At 40.7% G+C, this 14,060-nt stretch overlaps 1 protein-coding gene across 1 annotated transcript; it reads left to right on the top strand.

Moving 5' to 3' along the window:
* Window positions 1-4,229: 4,229 nt before the first annotated feature.
* On the top strand, window positions 4,230-12,619 carry LOC130160742 (NLR family CARD domain-containing protein 3-like). The gene is made up of 12 exons (XM_056363435.1): window positions 4,230-4,322; window positions 4,716-4,818; window positions 5,205-5,315; window positions 5,906-6,016; window positions 7,874-7,952; window positions 8,026-8,045; window positions 8,088-8,344; window positions 8,504-10,298; window positions 10,401-10,574; window positions 10,760-10,933; window positions 11,089-11,135; window positions 11,318-12,619. Exons 2-12 carry the CDS (start codon window positions 4,730-4,732, stop codon window positions 11,842-11,844), a joined length of 3,384 nt encoding a protein of 1,127 aa, XP_056219410.1. The 5' UTR covers window positions 4,230-4,322; window positions 4,716-4,729; the 3' UTR covers window positions 11,845-12,619.
* The last annotated feature ends 1,441 nt before the right edge of the window (window positions 12,620-14,060 follow it).

Genomic DNA, 14,060 nt, shown 5'->3' with positions numbered 1-14,060 from the left:
AAAAGCTTACAGGTAGGTAAGATGAACTGCTTGGATGGCACCAGGCCACCAAACAGGAATACAGCTGGTATAAACACTATATTAGTCAGGTGATTGAAACAGGTGGCGGAGCCTGAGGGCATCTGGTGGACAGGTGGAGAACAGCAGGTCTGAAGCGAGAAGGGGGCTGAGGGTGGCAGAGGGGGAGGAATCACGACACCAGGATGCTTTAAACTCTAAATGTTTTATTCCTGACTTTGTGTCAGACCGGGCGAAGAGGATAGTTTATGATGAAACAACATATCAGGTCCGTGTTTGCTCCTCTGTTGTGTTGAGCGTGTTCCGGGGCAGGATTTTGGATGACCTCCTTCCTCTGGTCTTTGCCTGAAGCGATGTTCCAGTCCGTGACTCATCTGTCATCGCTGCTAATCTGCATGCATGTGTGTTTGTACAGTATATGTGTGTTTTGATGGTACAGCATGCAAACACACACACACACCAGCGGGAGGAGACTGTGGTCGGTGCCAGGCCCTCCAAAGCTTGGCATCGTCATCACAGAGTGGGAAAAAAAAAAAGCAAGAGAAGGAGGAGATCAGTCTCTTTGGAGATGGCCGAGCGCCACCTTGGATCTCTGCTGTGTTGGATCACCTCCATGATGCAGGCTGCAGGACCACGGCTCAACCGGGTTTTTAAAGCCAAATCTGGCCACTTTTTTTTTTAAAATGGTGCTGAAGATGGTTGAGATCTTTTGCAAATATTTAATAAAACATAATATAATATAAGTAACCCCACCCCCAAAAAAATTCATGTTTGCACCTTTAAATTCTCGCCCACAAAAATTTACACTATGAAGCACTAAAACTCTGCTGGAGATAAACTTCATATAAGTGTGTTGATCTTTCACTTTTGTGTTTAAACAGATCAGAATTAAGGCATAACCCATTAATATCTACATCTTTCCATAGACAGCCCATGGATCAATTCTCAGTATCTGTGAACTCATATGATGATGACACCAGCTGGACTGGTTTTGAATAAAAAAACCATATTGGCTCAGTATGTATCAGTGTGACCCCATGCACAGAAGAAAAACTCTCTTCTTTCTGGGTTTGTTTGTTACATTTGTGGTTTTATACAGAACAATAATAATTCAAAAATCATAAACCATCACTTCTTTAATTCTCATGCATTCAGGCCTGTTCCTGTGTAGTTCCCTGGTTAGACTTGATTATGCTGCCATCCTGTGGTGACATCGATCAACACACTGGATTTGAGGCTTTTCTTTGAGCCCAAAAGGTAAGAATTCATGCATAACACCAGGTCAGATATCATAAGAATGATAATCTAATTCACCAGTGGTGACTACACACTGGCCTGTGTTTCCATGAAATCATTATGTTAGTTCATCTAGATCTAAATTCACAGCCCTCATCAAATGCTGTCAAACAACATTTTATGAATCTATTTCCATCATTCTCCTTTGACTTTAAAGACTTGATCTTTGAGCCACAAAGCCATGATTATAGTGTAGAAACCTACAACCACAACCTCAGTGTGAAATCTGTAAACACTGGTTATTACATTTTATTGACATCTTAAAAAATATGGGCCTGTGTTTTATTCATATATATATATTATTCACAATAATATAATACTACAACAAAAAACTGACAGTTGAACGCTGGGAAACTTAAACTACAATAAACCAAGATGGCCCAAATGAACAATAACAACAAACTAATGAGTATCACTATCAGGTTTAACTCTGGGTTTTCAGTCCTACGACGGTGGTTAACTCGTTACCGGGGTGGATCACCATGGTAACTTACGCTGAACTCCTAACCTGCTCTGATGCAGGTTAACTTAGAGGATAAGATCAAAACCTGTCAACAGCCAAACTACTGACCAATCAAATCACTGGAAAAACGGAGTCATCATTCCTACAGGATCCTGACAGGGACAAAAGAGTTTACAATAAAGTGATAGTAATAAAGATCAGTCGTAAAAAATCAGTGGAATAGCTTTCCTGTTCGAGTCTTTCCATGTGTCCACTTAAAACAAAGCTTACTAAGAGTTTATCATGCTAAATAAAAAGGCTTTATAATAACTATTAGATCTTCATTTCAATTGAACAGATATTTTTGAATCCAACAGGATTCCTGACAGTGATGAAGATTTTACTCTCTTCTTCATCACTGCAGCTCAGAACAACATGAGGAGACTCTGTGACCACAACTGGAAATCAAAACTAAACCTCTGATGTCTTTGATTACAACAGTTAGCCACACACTGTTAATTATTTAAATGATTATAGATGAACATTTCAGTCAGACTGACTCATCAGACATCATCTACTTCTCTTTGCTTTCTCTCCTCTCTGCAGCACAAACAGTCTGACATTAACTTTAACTTTTATCTGCATCACATGTTCATCACAGTTTGTTCATCAGACTGAAGAGGGAAAATACTAAAACATACAATATATCTTAAGTCTGACTTTAATAGAAATTATATTTAGACATGGAAATAATATATTTTTATTCCAGTCATGTGATCGTGTTGTTTACATTTCACCTTGTTGAATATCACTTTTGGACGTTGCTATAATCGAACCGTCCGGCAAGTATCAGCGTTTCTGCTCATATCATATTAAGATCTTAATTCATGGTTCAGACGATGTTGTTTATAATTAACAACTCCGCCTCTTTCACATGAACACGCTCGTAACCAGACAGGTAAACCCAGGGTTAACTGACCAGCTGATAACCAGGACGGCCAGTGTTAGGTTCACTTAACACAGATAACTACAAGTTATCCTGAGTATGTTGAACTTGCTTTGTAGTACAGACCTCAGCACACAGACACAACACAACACAACACAACACAACACAACACAACACAACACAACACAAGACACCACAACACAACACAACACAACACAACACAACACAACACAACACAACACAACACAACACAACACAACACACCACAACACAACACAACACAGCACAACACACCACAACACAACACAACACAACACAACACAACACAACACAACACAGCACAACACAACACAACACAACACAACACAACACAGCACAACACAACACAACACAGCACAACACACCACAACACACCACAACACACCACAACACACCACAACACAACACAACACAACACAACACACCACAACACAACACAACACAACACAACACAACACAACACAACACACCACAACACAACACAACACAACACAACACACACACACACACAACACAGCACAACACACCACAACACAGCACAAGACAACACAACACACCACAACACAACACAACACAACACAACACAACACAGCACAACACACACAACACACCACAACACACCACAACACAACACAACACAACACAACACACACACAACACAACACAACACAACACAACACAACACAACACAACACAACACACCACACCACAACACAACACAACACAACACAACACACCACAACACAACACAACACAACACAACACACAACACAACACAACACACACACACCACAACACAACACAACACAACACACAACACACCACAACACAACACACACACCACAACACAACACACACCACAACACAACACAACACAACACAACACAACACAACACAACAACACAACACACAACACACAACACACAACACACAACACACACACCACAACACAACACAACACAACACAACACAACACAACACAACACAACACAACACAACACAACACACCACACACAACACAACACAACACAACACAACACAACACAACACAACACACAACACAACACAACACAACACAACACAACACAACACAACAGACCACAACACAACACAACACAACACAACACAACACAACACTATGGCACATGACAAAAGCCATCTTTGAACTCGACCTTATATATAATACATATAAACACGTGGCAGTTTCAGAACATTCTCTGTGGTATGTCTCCAGGAAGACATGTTTTCATGATGACACACACACACACACACACACACACACACACACACACACACACACACACACACAACTGGTAAACATGAATTAGCCAAGATTAGCCAAGAGGAATAAGGAAACAGAAACACTTTTGACAGACTGGTCTTCTGACACAGGTTAGACTGGTTTTTGACATCACACTGATGATTTTGGATGAGTTGGACTCTGAAGTGATGTGGGTGTGTGACTGTGTCCTCAGATCACAAGCAGACAGACAATGGAGAACGAGCAGCTTCTTCTCTCCGGACGTTTCCTCACATGAAGGTGGAAAGTGTGTGTATGTCGACCTGAAGTGAGATCAGCAGGTGAGAATCCTCCCAGAGAAATCTGTACATGTCTGATGAACTTTGACAACATTGTGTTGTGTCACTGTTTAACTGGACAGTAGAAATGTTTCTGGATCCTGATGTTTCAAATATTTGATGCTTTCAGGTGCAAATATTGTCAGTAATTTCTATCTGAGTTTAAGGACAATGGCTTGTATGTATTATTGTTAGTGCTTACAGAAAGAGTCAACAGCAGTTTGATTCAGTTCAGATCATCAGTATTTGATTTGAGTGAAATATGTAGGGACTCTCATAACTGGTCAGACAGCTTGGCTGCTGATGTTGTGTCATGCTACTGACAGTGATAAGTTCTAATGTGTCCTGTGATGTAAATCCTATTGTAATGAAGCATGTTGTTGTGTTTGTGTGAAGGTGGGGGCTTTACCATGAACCGGTGTGAGGACAGAGAGGAGGGAGCCCCTCCCTCTGAAACCCCTCTGTGTGGGGAACATGAGAGCCAGACCAGAGCTCAGAGGTGAGACGAGGATCTCTAACTGTCCATGACTATTTTTCATTATAACATAAAGACACTAATGTGAATGTTTAATGACTGTTACCATTTCGGGAAGATGCTTAAACTTTACATGTCACATTTCGACCTTTCTAAATGATATAGATCTGGAGTTCTGGGAACTAATTTACATAAAAATATTTGTTGAGTCATAGTAAGTTGGTTACATCTCTCTGAGGTTTACAAAGCTGGTCTATGTTTTTGAGAGAAGGATCTTTTGTCCTAGTTTTCTATCTGTGGGATAGTTTGATTGCGGCAGGGCAGGGAGGGCGACACCTCGGGTCTCTGAATGTCTTAACCATGAACTCTTTAATAATTTTGTGTTCGTGTCACTTGTTTGTTTGTATCAGGATGCAGCAGCAGAGACCAGACTCTCCTGAACCCAGCTGTGTGTCCATGAAGAGTGGTTGGTCTATGGGTCACTATATTGACCTTAAAGGTGGACAACCTGCTGATGGAAGGTAAGAATTGAAAACTGAACTTAATTATTATTTATTATTTATTATGTGACTCTCCTGAGAAGAGGAATCATGTCTTGGTCCAAAGAAAACAAGGTGAAAAGGTTTGTTACTTTTCAGTCTTTTTGTCTTGTCAGTTTTTTCTAGCAGCAAAATCCATCTCATCCAAACTGCAACAGTCAAAAATGAAAACAATCGGTAGTAGCCTACTGTTCAGAGGTTTGTAGAGGAGCCAACAAAGGTACTCAAGTAAAAGTATTGTGACAGTGTAAAGACAAGTACTCAAGGAGAAGTAGAAGTACTGTTGCTTTTGTAAAAAAGAAGTACTTAAGTAAAAGTAAAAGTGGAAGTAGTCATCAACATAAATCAATTAGTTACAGCACAAAGGTTTCTACTGAAAAAAAAAAATACACTACACAAAACCTCTCAGTACACTAATATCACATCGTCATCATCCCCTGGTCAGAAAATCACATACATACGCAATAGGTTAATATTTCCAGTCTGTATTCACATTCGCAGTCACATGTGATTATCACATTATCACTACGTGATTCTTAACATTTCAGCCAACACTTGTTTGTTTGTATCAGGATGCAGCAGCAGAGACCAGACTCTCCTGAACCCAGCTGTGTGTCCATGAAGAGTGGCTGGTCTATAGGTCACTATATTGACCTTAAAGGTGGACAACCTGCTGATGGAAGGTAAGAACTGAAAACTGAACTTTGTTGATATTGGACTCTCAGAGGAGCAATCATGTCTTAGTCCAGAGCTTCATACTGAACTGCCTGCTTAGGTAGCTGCTGATCTCCATCATGGAAACAAAAAAGTCAAAGGGACATCAAAGGACATTCGGGCTTTAAACTTGTCATGTAAGCTTGACTTGTCCTCATCAGTGAGCTGGACCCTGAGTTCCTGAATGGTTGACTTAACAGCAGCTGTATCTCAAAGACCAAAGTCAAACTGACTGGTTTCTCTGAGATACGTGGGACTGGGGGGGATCCAGAGAGAAGTGGACTTTAACCACATCTCTGTCTCTAAACAGTACCAGGGATTTAGCTGGCTTGATCCTAAATCCAAACCCTGGATGATTGCTCTGCTGCCCAGGACTGATGGTGTGGTCACTGTGAGGTCATCCATGAAACTCCTGATTGGCAGCTGTTGTACATTGTTTTTATACTCTGTCTCAGCTTTTGCACATGATTTGGTGTACACAATTATTGTCCCCTTCTCAGGTCAATGCTAAAGACCCAGTAGTGACTCTGGGGCTGAAGTTTCTGTAGTTTTTCAGATTAAGGTCTATCTCAGTTATCTTGTGTGCTATGGACCTATATATATTTGTGCGGTCCGCACGGAGTCAGCAGGGAGATGAAGCTGAATTGATCCATGGTCTTATAGTTCTTCTCCTCAACAGCGATAGTGTATTTAAGCATCAGACACCGACCATGAGGTGACCCATCTAAGACTAATATGACCCTGACTTGTCCAAGCACTACAATCCCACAAATCACTCCTTCTTATCCATCACCTGGAGGCTTTTTCAACAGGTCTGGTCCTGATGGCTCTAATCCTTGTCAACCCTGTGATCCCTGCAGATCCAGTGGTCATCAAAGCCTCTACGTCTCCCCTCTATGTGGCCTCTGTCCAGAGTTAAAGTTCTGTTAAAGTTTGATGCTGAGCTCTTCCCTCTGAGGGGTGAACAGGATGTAAAACTGCTTCAATCACCAGTCACGTTTGTAGTCCTGTATTTAGTTAATGAGGTGGGCACAGATTGTTACTGAACCATTCAACTGCTGTGAAATATCTTCATTCCTTCTTCCTCTTGACTCATGACCGAGTCACCTGCCATCCTCATCTCATCACTGAAGGAAGTGAAGCCAGATTGAAGCAATGAGGTCATTCATTTTCCTCAAAGGTTCTGTAAACGATCATCTCCGTCACTAGATGCCACTAGACCACCAGCATTTCATACCAGAACAAGTGCCTTGCACAGTGAAAGCTGCCACTAAACACACAACCAGAAGCCCTACAAAAAGAAGTTACTCTGTGTACACGAGAGGCAACAAAAACAACCCAGGCACAACCGTTAGCCCAGGCTAGCAGTGACTGGATATGCTCCATGGCAATGCTAACAGTTAGCCAGCTAGCGATAGCAACATTTACTGAACACATTATGTGGGTAACAAGTTAGCTAACATTATCATGCTACTGTAGCCAGCCACTAATGGAATGAAAACAGACATGTAGTCATGTACCCATCAAGTTACTGAAACATTGACGGGAAGAAAAGCCACTTCTGAGTAAAGCTTGAACCCTTGAACAGCTTGTAGGGCTCTTGGTAAAGCCAGACCAGTACTGGCTCTGCCTCTTGGTCAGACTAGGAAAACAATTCAGCCTTGGACTTATCCCCTGGAACAGCAGTTGTATGAATGGAGTCGGTAAAGACTCAGGAGGAGCTAATAAAGACACTGAAGGAGCCGGTAAAAATTTAAAAAACTTAATGGATGTTTTGACTGGCCACCAGCCAACCAGGATTTGAGCCAGTTGTGTTTTCGCCACAGAGTTCTGCAGAAAAGCTCAGAGGTCCACAGTGATCAGTCTGTCCAGCAGCATCAACCAGGCCTGGACTCTATATTTATGGTCTGTACATCTACAATCACACTCTATTCTTTAACTATATCAACCACAGATTAAATGCTGAACTACCATTCAGGTCCTAACAGTCTCCATGCTGTTATGTTTATGAATCACATGTTGTGTTCTTCCAGTTTAAAGGAGATGTTCCATTTATCATCTGTTCCAGCTGCTGGAGGAGAACATTGTCACTTTTGTGAAGAACGAGCTGAAGAAAGCACAGAGAGTCCTGAGACCAGATTACCCAGAATGCTTAGAGAGTCAGAGGGAGGATGAGGAGGTGTTGGACAGTGAGAATGAAGAGCAGAAGAGGAGCAGCAGAGAGGCATTTCTGAAGATCACACTCAACTTCCTGAGGAGAATGAAGCAGGAGGAGCTGGCTGACTGTCTGCAGAGCAGTAAGAGGATTTCTCTGTAGATTTAACTTGATGAATAAACAAGACATTTACTAACATCTCAATAGATGGAGGGCAATATGTTCATACTCATTCTTAGGGGAAGAAAATGTTTAACCATCAACTTTATTCATTGGTCTTATTTGTTCTTTGTTCACCTAGAAAGTCATGCTACAATTTGCCAACGTAAACTCAAATCTAACCTGAAGAAGAAGTTCCAGTGTGTGTTTGAGGGGATTGCTAAAGCAGGAAACCCAACCCTTCTGAATCAGATCTACACAGAGCTCTACATCACAGAGGGAGGGACTGGAGAGGTCAATGATCAACATGAGGTCAGACAGATTGAAGCAGCATCCAGGAAACCAGTCAGACCAGAAACAACCATCAGACAAGAAGACATCTTTAAAGCCTCACCTGGAAGAGATGGACCAATCAGAACAGTGATGACAAAGGGAGTGGCTGGCATCGGGAAAACAGTCTTAACACAGAAGTTCACTCTGGACTGGGCTGAAGACAAAGCCAACCAGGACATACAGTTCACATTTCCATTCACCTTCAGAGAGCTGAATGTGCTGAAAGAGAAAAGGTTCAGCTTGGTGGAACTTGTTCATCACTTCTTCACTGAAACCAAAGAAGCAGGAATCTGCAGGTTTGATCAGTTCCAGGTCGTGTTCATCTTTGACGGTCTGGATGAGTGTCGACTTCCTCTGGACTTCCCCAACACTGAGATCCTGACTGATGTTACAGAGTCCACCTCAGTGGACGTGCTGCTGACAAACCTCATCAGGGGGAAACTGCTTCCCTCTGCTCGCCTCTGGATAACCACACGACCTGCAGCAGCCAATCAGATCCCTCCTGAGTGTGTTGACATGGTGACAGAGGTCAGAGGGTTCACTGACCCACAGAAGGAGGAATACTTCAGGAAGAGGTTCAGAGATGAGAAGCAGGCCAGCAGGATCATCTCCCACATCAAGACATCACGAAGCCTCCACATCATGTGCCACATCCCAGTCTTCTGCTGGATCACTGCTACAGTTCTGGAGGAGGTGTTGAAAACCAGAGAGGGAGGAGAGCTGCCCAAGACCCTGACTGAGATGTACATCCACTTCCTGGTGGTTCAGTCCAAACTGAAGAACATCAAGTATGATGGAGGAGCTGAGACAGATCCACACTGGAGTCCAGAGAGCAGGACAATGATTGAGTCTCTGGGAAAACTGGCTTTTGAGCAGCTGCAGAAAGGAAACCTGATCTTCTATGAATCAGACCTGACAGAGTGTGGCATCGATATCAGAGCAGCCTCAGTGTACTCAGGAGTGTTCACACAGATCTTTAAAGAGGAGAGAGGCCTGTACCAGGACAAGGTGTTCTGCTTCGTCCATCTGAGTGTTCAGGAGTTTCTGGCTGCTTTTCATGTCCATCTGACCTTCTTCAACTCTGGAGTCAATCTGCTGTTAGACGAACAAACATCCTTGTTGTGTTTTGCATTTAGGGACAACCTGACGGATCTCTACCAGAGTGCTGTGGACAAGGCCATGGAGAGTCTAAATGGACATCTGGACTTGTTCCTCCGCTTCCTCCTGGGTCTTTCACTGCAGACCAATCAGACTCTCCTAAGAGGTCTGCTGTCACAGACAAGAATTAGCTCAGAGTCAAATCAGAAAACAGTCCAGTACATCAAGAAGAAGATCAGTGAGAATCTGTCTCCAGAGAAAAGCATCAACCTGTTCCAGTGTCTGAATGAACTGAATGATCGTTCTCTAGTGGAGGAGATCCAACAGTCCCTGAGATCAGGAAGTCTCTCCACAGAGAAACTCTCTCCTGCTCAATGGTCAGCTCTGGTCTTCATCTTACTTTCATCAGAAAAAGATCTGGACGTGTTTGACCTGAAGAAATACTCTGCTTCAGATGAGGCTCTTCTGAGGCTGCTGCCAGTGGTCAAAGCTTCAAATAAAGCCCTGTATGTAGATGCAAAACTGTATATTTTAACAATATTAAGTATGCTTAATATTTTTCTTTTGACAAAACATTTTGTTTGTCTTAATCCCTCTTCCTTCCTCAGACTGAGTGTCTGTAACCTCTCAGAGAGAAGCTGTGAAGCTCTGTCCTCAGTCCTCAGCTCACAGTCCTCTACTCTAAGAGATCTGGACCTGAGTAACAACAACCTGCAGGATTCAGGAGTGAAGCTGCTGTCTGCTGGACTGAAGAGTCCACACTGTGAGCTGAAAAGTCTCAGGTGATGATCAGGTTATATGCAACAAAATGCCAAAATATTACAACTGATCTAAATGTTGCAATGTATACATGCTAATGGAGGTGTTGCCAACATGTTAATGTGGGATTACAGTGTCTGCTAGGGTATCTGGGCAGTAGTTATCATGTACATCTTTTGCCCCACATGTTGTTTGCTGGGAATCCAAGTCTGTCAGGCTGTCTGGTCACAGAGGAAGGCTGTGCTTCTCTGGTCTCAGCTCTCAGCTCCAACCCCTCCCATCTGAGAGAGCTGGACCTGAGCTACAATCATCCAGGAGACGCAGGAGTGAAGCTGCTGTCTGCTGGACTGGAGGATCCACACTGGAGACTGGACACTCTCAGGTATGGACAGATGGACAGATGGACAGACAACAGCAGCTCCTCACACTCGGAAACTAATTTTTCAACTCAAATTTTCAACAGCAGTTCGGGAGGTTGTTAAATGTAAATGTTTCCAGAATCAAACAGTACTAGTCTGACTGTGTTTCTTCCTCCAGACTGGATCATGGCGGGAAACAGATGTTGAAACCTGGTTTGAGGAAATGTTTGTATTATTCTTCATTCATGTCAATAAAACAACACACAATTTATGTTTTAATTCAATTTTTTTGGTCACTCTACTCACACATTTTTTATAAAAATGTATCTGTTCAAGATTGAACAAACAGTAAACCCATCAGATGAGTCAGATGATAAACTGCAGCTGTGTCTTGTTCTCTCCATCAGATGCCTGTAAACTGGAACTGGACACAAACACAGTGAACAGAAACCTCAAACTGTCTAACAACAACAGGAAGGTGACATGTGTGGAGGAGGATCAGTTATATCGTGATCATCCAGACAGATTTGATTGCCATCAACTGCTGTACAGGAATAATCTCCCACATCGTTGCTATTGGGAAGTTGAGTGGAGAGGATGGGTTGAGATCGGTGTCACTTACAAAGGAATCAGAAGGAAAGGAAACAGTGCTGACTGTCGGCTCGGAAGGAATGATCAGTCCTGGAGTCTGAAGTGCTCTGATGGTGGTTACTCTGCCTGGCACACCAACAGAGAAGTAGCAGCCCACTCCCCACCCTCATCTGACAGAGTAGCAGTGTATGTGGACTGTCCTGCTGGCACTCTGTCCTTCTACAGCGTCTCCTCTGACACACTGACCCACCTCCACACCTTCAACACCACATTCACTCAACCTCTGTATCCTGGGTTCAGGTTCTGCTCATTTAACTCCTCAGTGTCACTCTGCAAGCTGTAGGGAGGGGAGTCTCCTCATGCGTAGACCAATTACATTTTCCATCAAAATGTATTCTAAAAACAAATCAGCAGTATACTGTATGTTATTTCTCAGAGAAAGAGTTACCATCAAATTCTGTAGACTTATAATAACAAAACCTACACCTCCTACCTCCTTTATTCTTTGTGTTTTCTTACAAAATAAATTATGAATGGCAGAAACTGTCAGATCCTGATTGGGGTTGATGGCGTGGGAATTAACCACAACACCAATAATATTCTTGCTTCTGCTGACATTTTTATCAGAATACTTGTTTACTACTGAATGGAAACATACTGTATATATACTTTTTTTTGGAAGTGAAATAGTTGAAATAATGACCATTAAGTACAATGTCAATTTCTATAAAATCACCTACAGAGAATTTGTAAAAGTTGTATGTATTGATTAATTTATGCAGTTATAATGTGCATACTTTCTATGATATGACCACATCTGTCTCATTGTACAACAACAATTCAACCCCTTTTATATGAGCTCTTAAATCACTGAACAAAAAAACAGACTTGTATCACTGTTGCAATATTACTGAGTAATACAACAATTGTTTATGACCATTGTTTGTTCATGTACAGCTGCTGAAATCATTGTTCACTGTGAACACTGTGAGACATACACACATGAACATGGTGGTTTTAACATCACTGCTGTGAAGAGCACTAACACTGTTACTCAGCTGTTGCCAGTAGGTGGCGGTAGCAACAAACAAATGTTATCAACGTCTTCAAAATAAAAGCATCAAAAAGAAACCTGTGTCAATGTCCTCCAATGTTCTCAGAATGTATATTGTATTATTTGAATACTAACACTGATGCATTAACATGTGAGTAGCATTTCAATGTCACGGCCAGTCGAGGTGGAGCCAGTTTTATCTGCATTATACTGGTTGGTAGTTTAATCTACAACACTTTCTTCATATTTTACACATTTATCATGAGAATATTTTATTGATCCACAGGGGAGGAAATTAGGAAACATTACAGCTGCTCACTCAAGAATGAAAATGTAACAGTAAAGAATAGAGAGTAAGAAGTAAGATTATAAAACATAAAGATAAAAAGATAAACATAAAATATAAACATGAAATAAAAAAATATTTTAAAAATCCTTATAATCAGATATATATAGATAATAAATTAAGGTATGTATAGAAATATGTAAGGATCCCATACAGAAATGTAATATATGACATATATGTCCCTATATCAAGAGTAATTGCCATATATGTCACTTATTTTATTATCACATATATACATCTTCTGAATATATAAAGATATAAGTTCATAACATACACTGAAAGTTGGAATCATTTTGTTTTCAGACACAATCCTCTGTAATCACTTTGGAAGAGATATACTACTAAAGTTTTGAGAAGATATACACTTTATCTGTCAAGAATAAATCACATTGTCACAATCATTTAATGGAAAGAGGTAAAAAATATTTTATTCCAACTTTATAAGCAACAGTGTAGATGAAATAGCAATTGTAAAATGTGTATATGTACAAATATTAAAGAAATGTCTATATGATGAATGTGTGTATAGTATAATAAGTTGGGAGCATATATGTTAACGCTATTTATTAAATCATATATGCAAGCTCATTAAAACAACAAGCATATAAAATTCTATATGTTTATATTTTTTTTTATTGTTTTTAAACATGTTTATCTTCCCATTCTAGGAAACTGGTCTCAGACTTTTGGACCCTGCTGTTTATAGTATCAATATGTACTGACGGACTTTGGGATGGATATATATTTATTTAACATATGTCTGCAATATAATCATACATACATAAACATATATGGACTTAACATACATGATAATATATTAAATGATTCTACTTCTAATAGGTTTCATATATAGATTTTACATATATGTTGGTACTTCATATGTAAGTATATGTCATATATGGAAATTCAATAGGCCTATATGTACATATATTACATTTGCGTATGGGATATGTGCCTCTCCTGTTGAAAGGTGATAGTTGTCTGAAACAACAGTAGATTTAATAGTAGATATAATTACACTTGGTATTGCACATATCACATCTTTTATTTGTAAAATGATCATTTAAATTTAGTCATAAAAGGTTCAATAGTTGCCTCTTAAATGTATTAGAGTAAAGCAGCACATATGTAAAGTAGTTATAACTGCAGTACTTGAGTA

This window comes from Seriola aureovittata, chromosome 19 (assembly GCF_021018895.1).
Source record: "Seriola aureovittata isolate HTS-2021-v1 ecotype China chromosome 19, ASM2101889v1, whole genome shotgun sequence".
NCBI classification, from domain to species: Eukaryota; Metazoa; Chordata; class Actinopteri; order Carangiformes; family Carangidae; genus Seriola; species Seriola aureovittata.
Note: the sequence above shows the minus strand (reverse complement) of the source record. Positions and strands in the feature narration are given on the sequence as shown.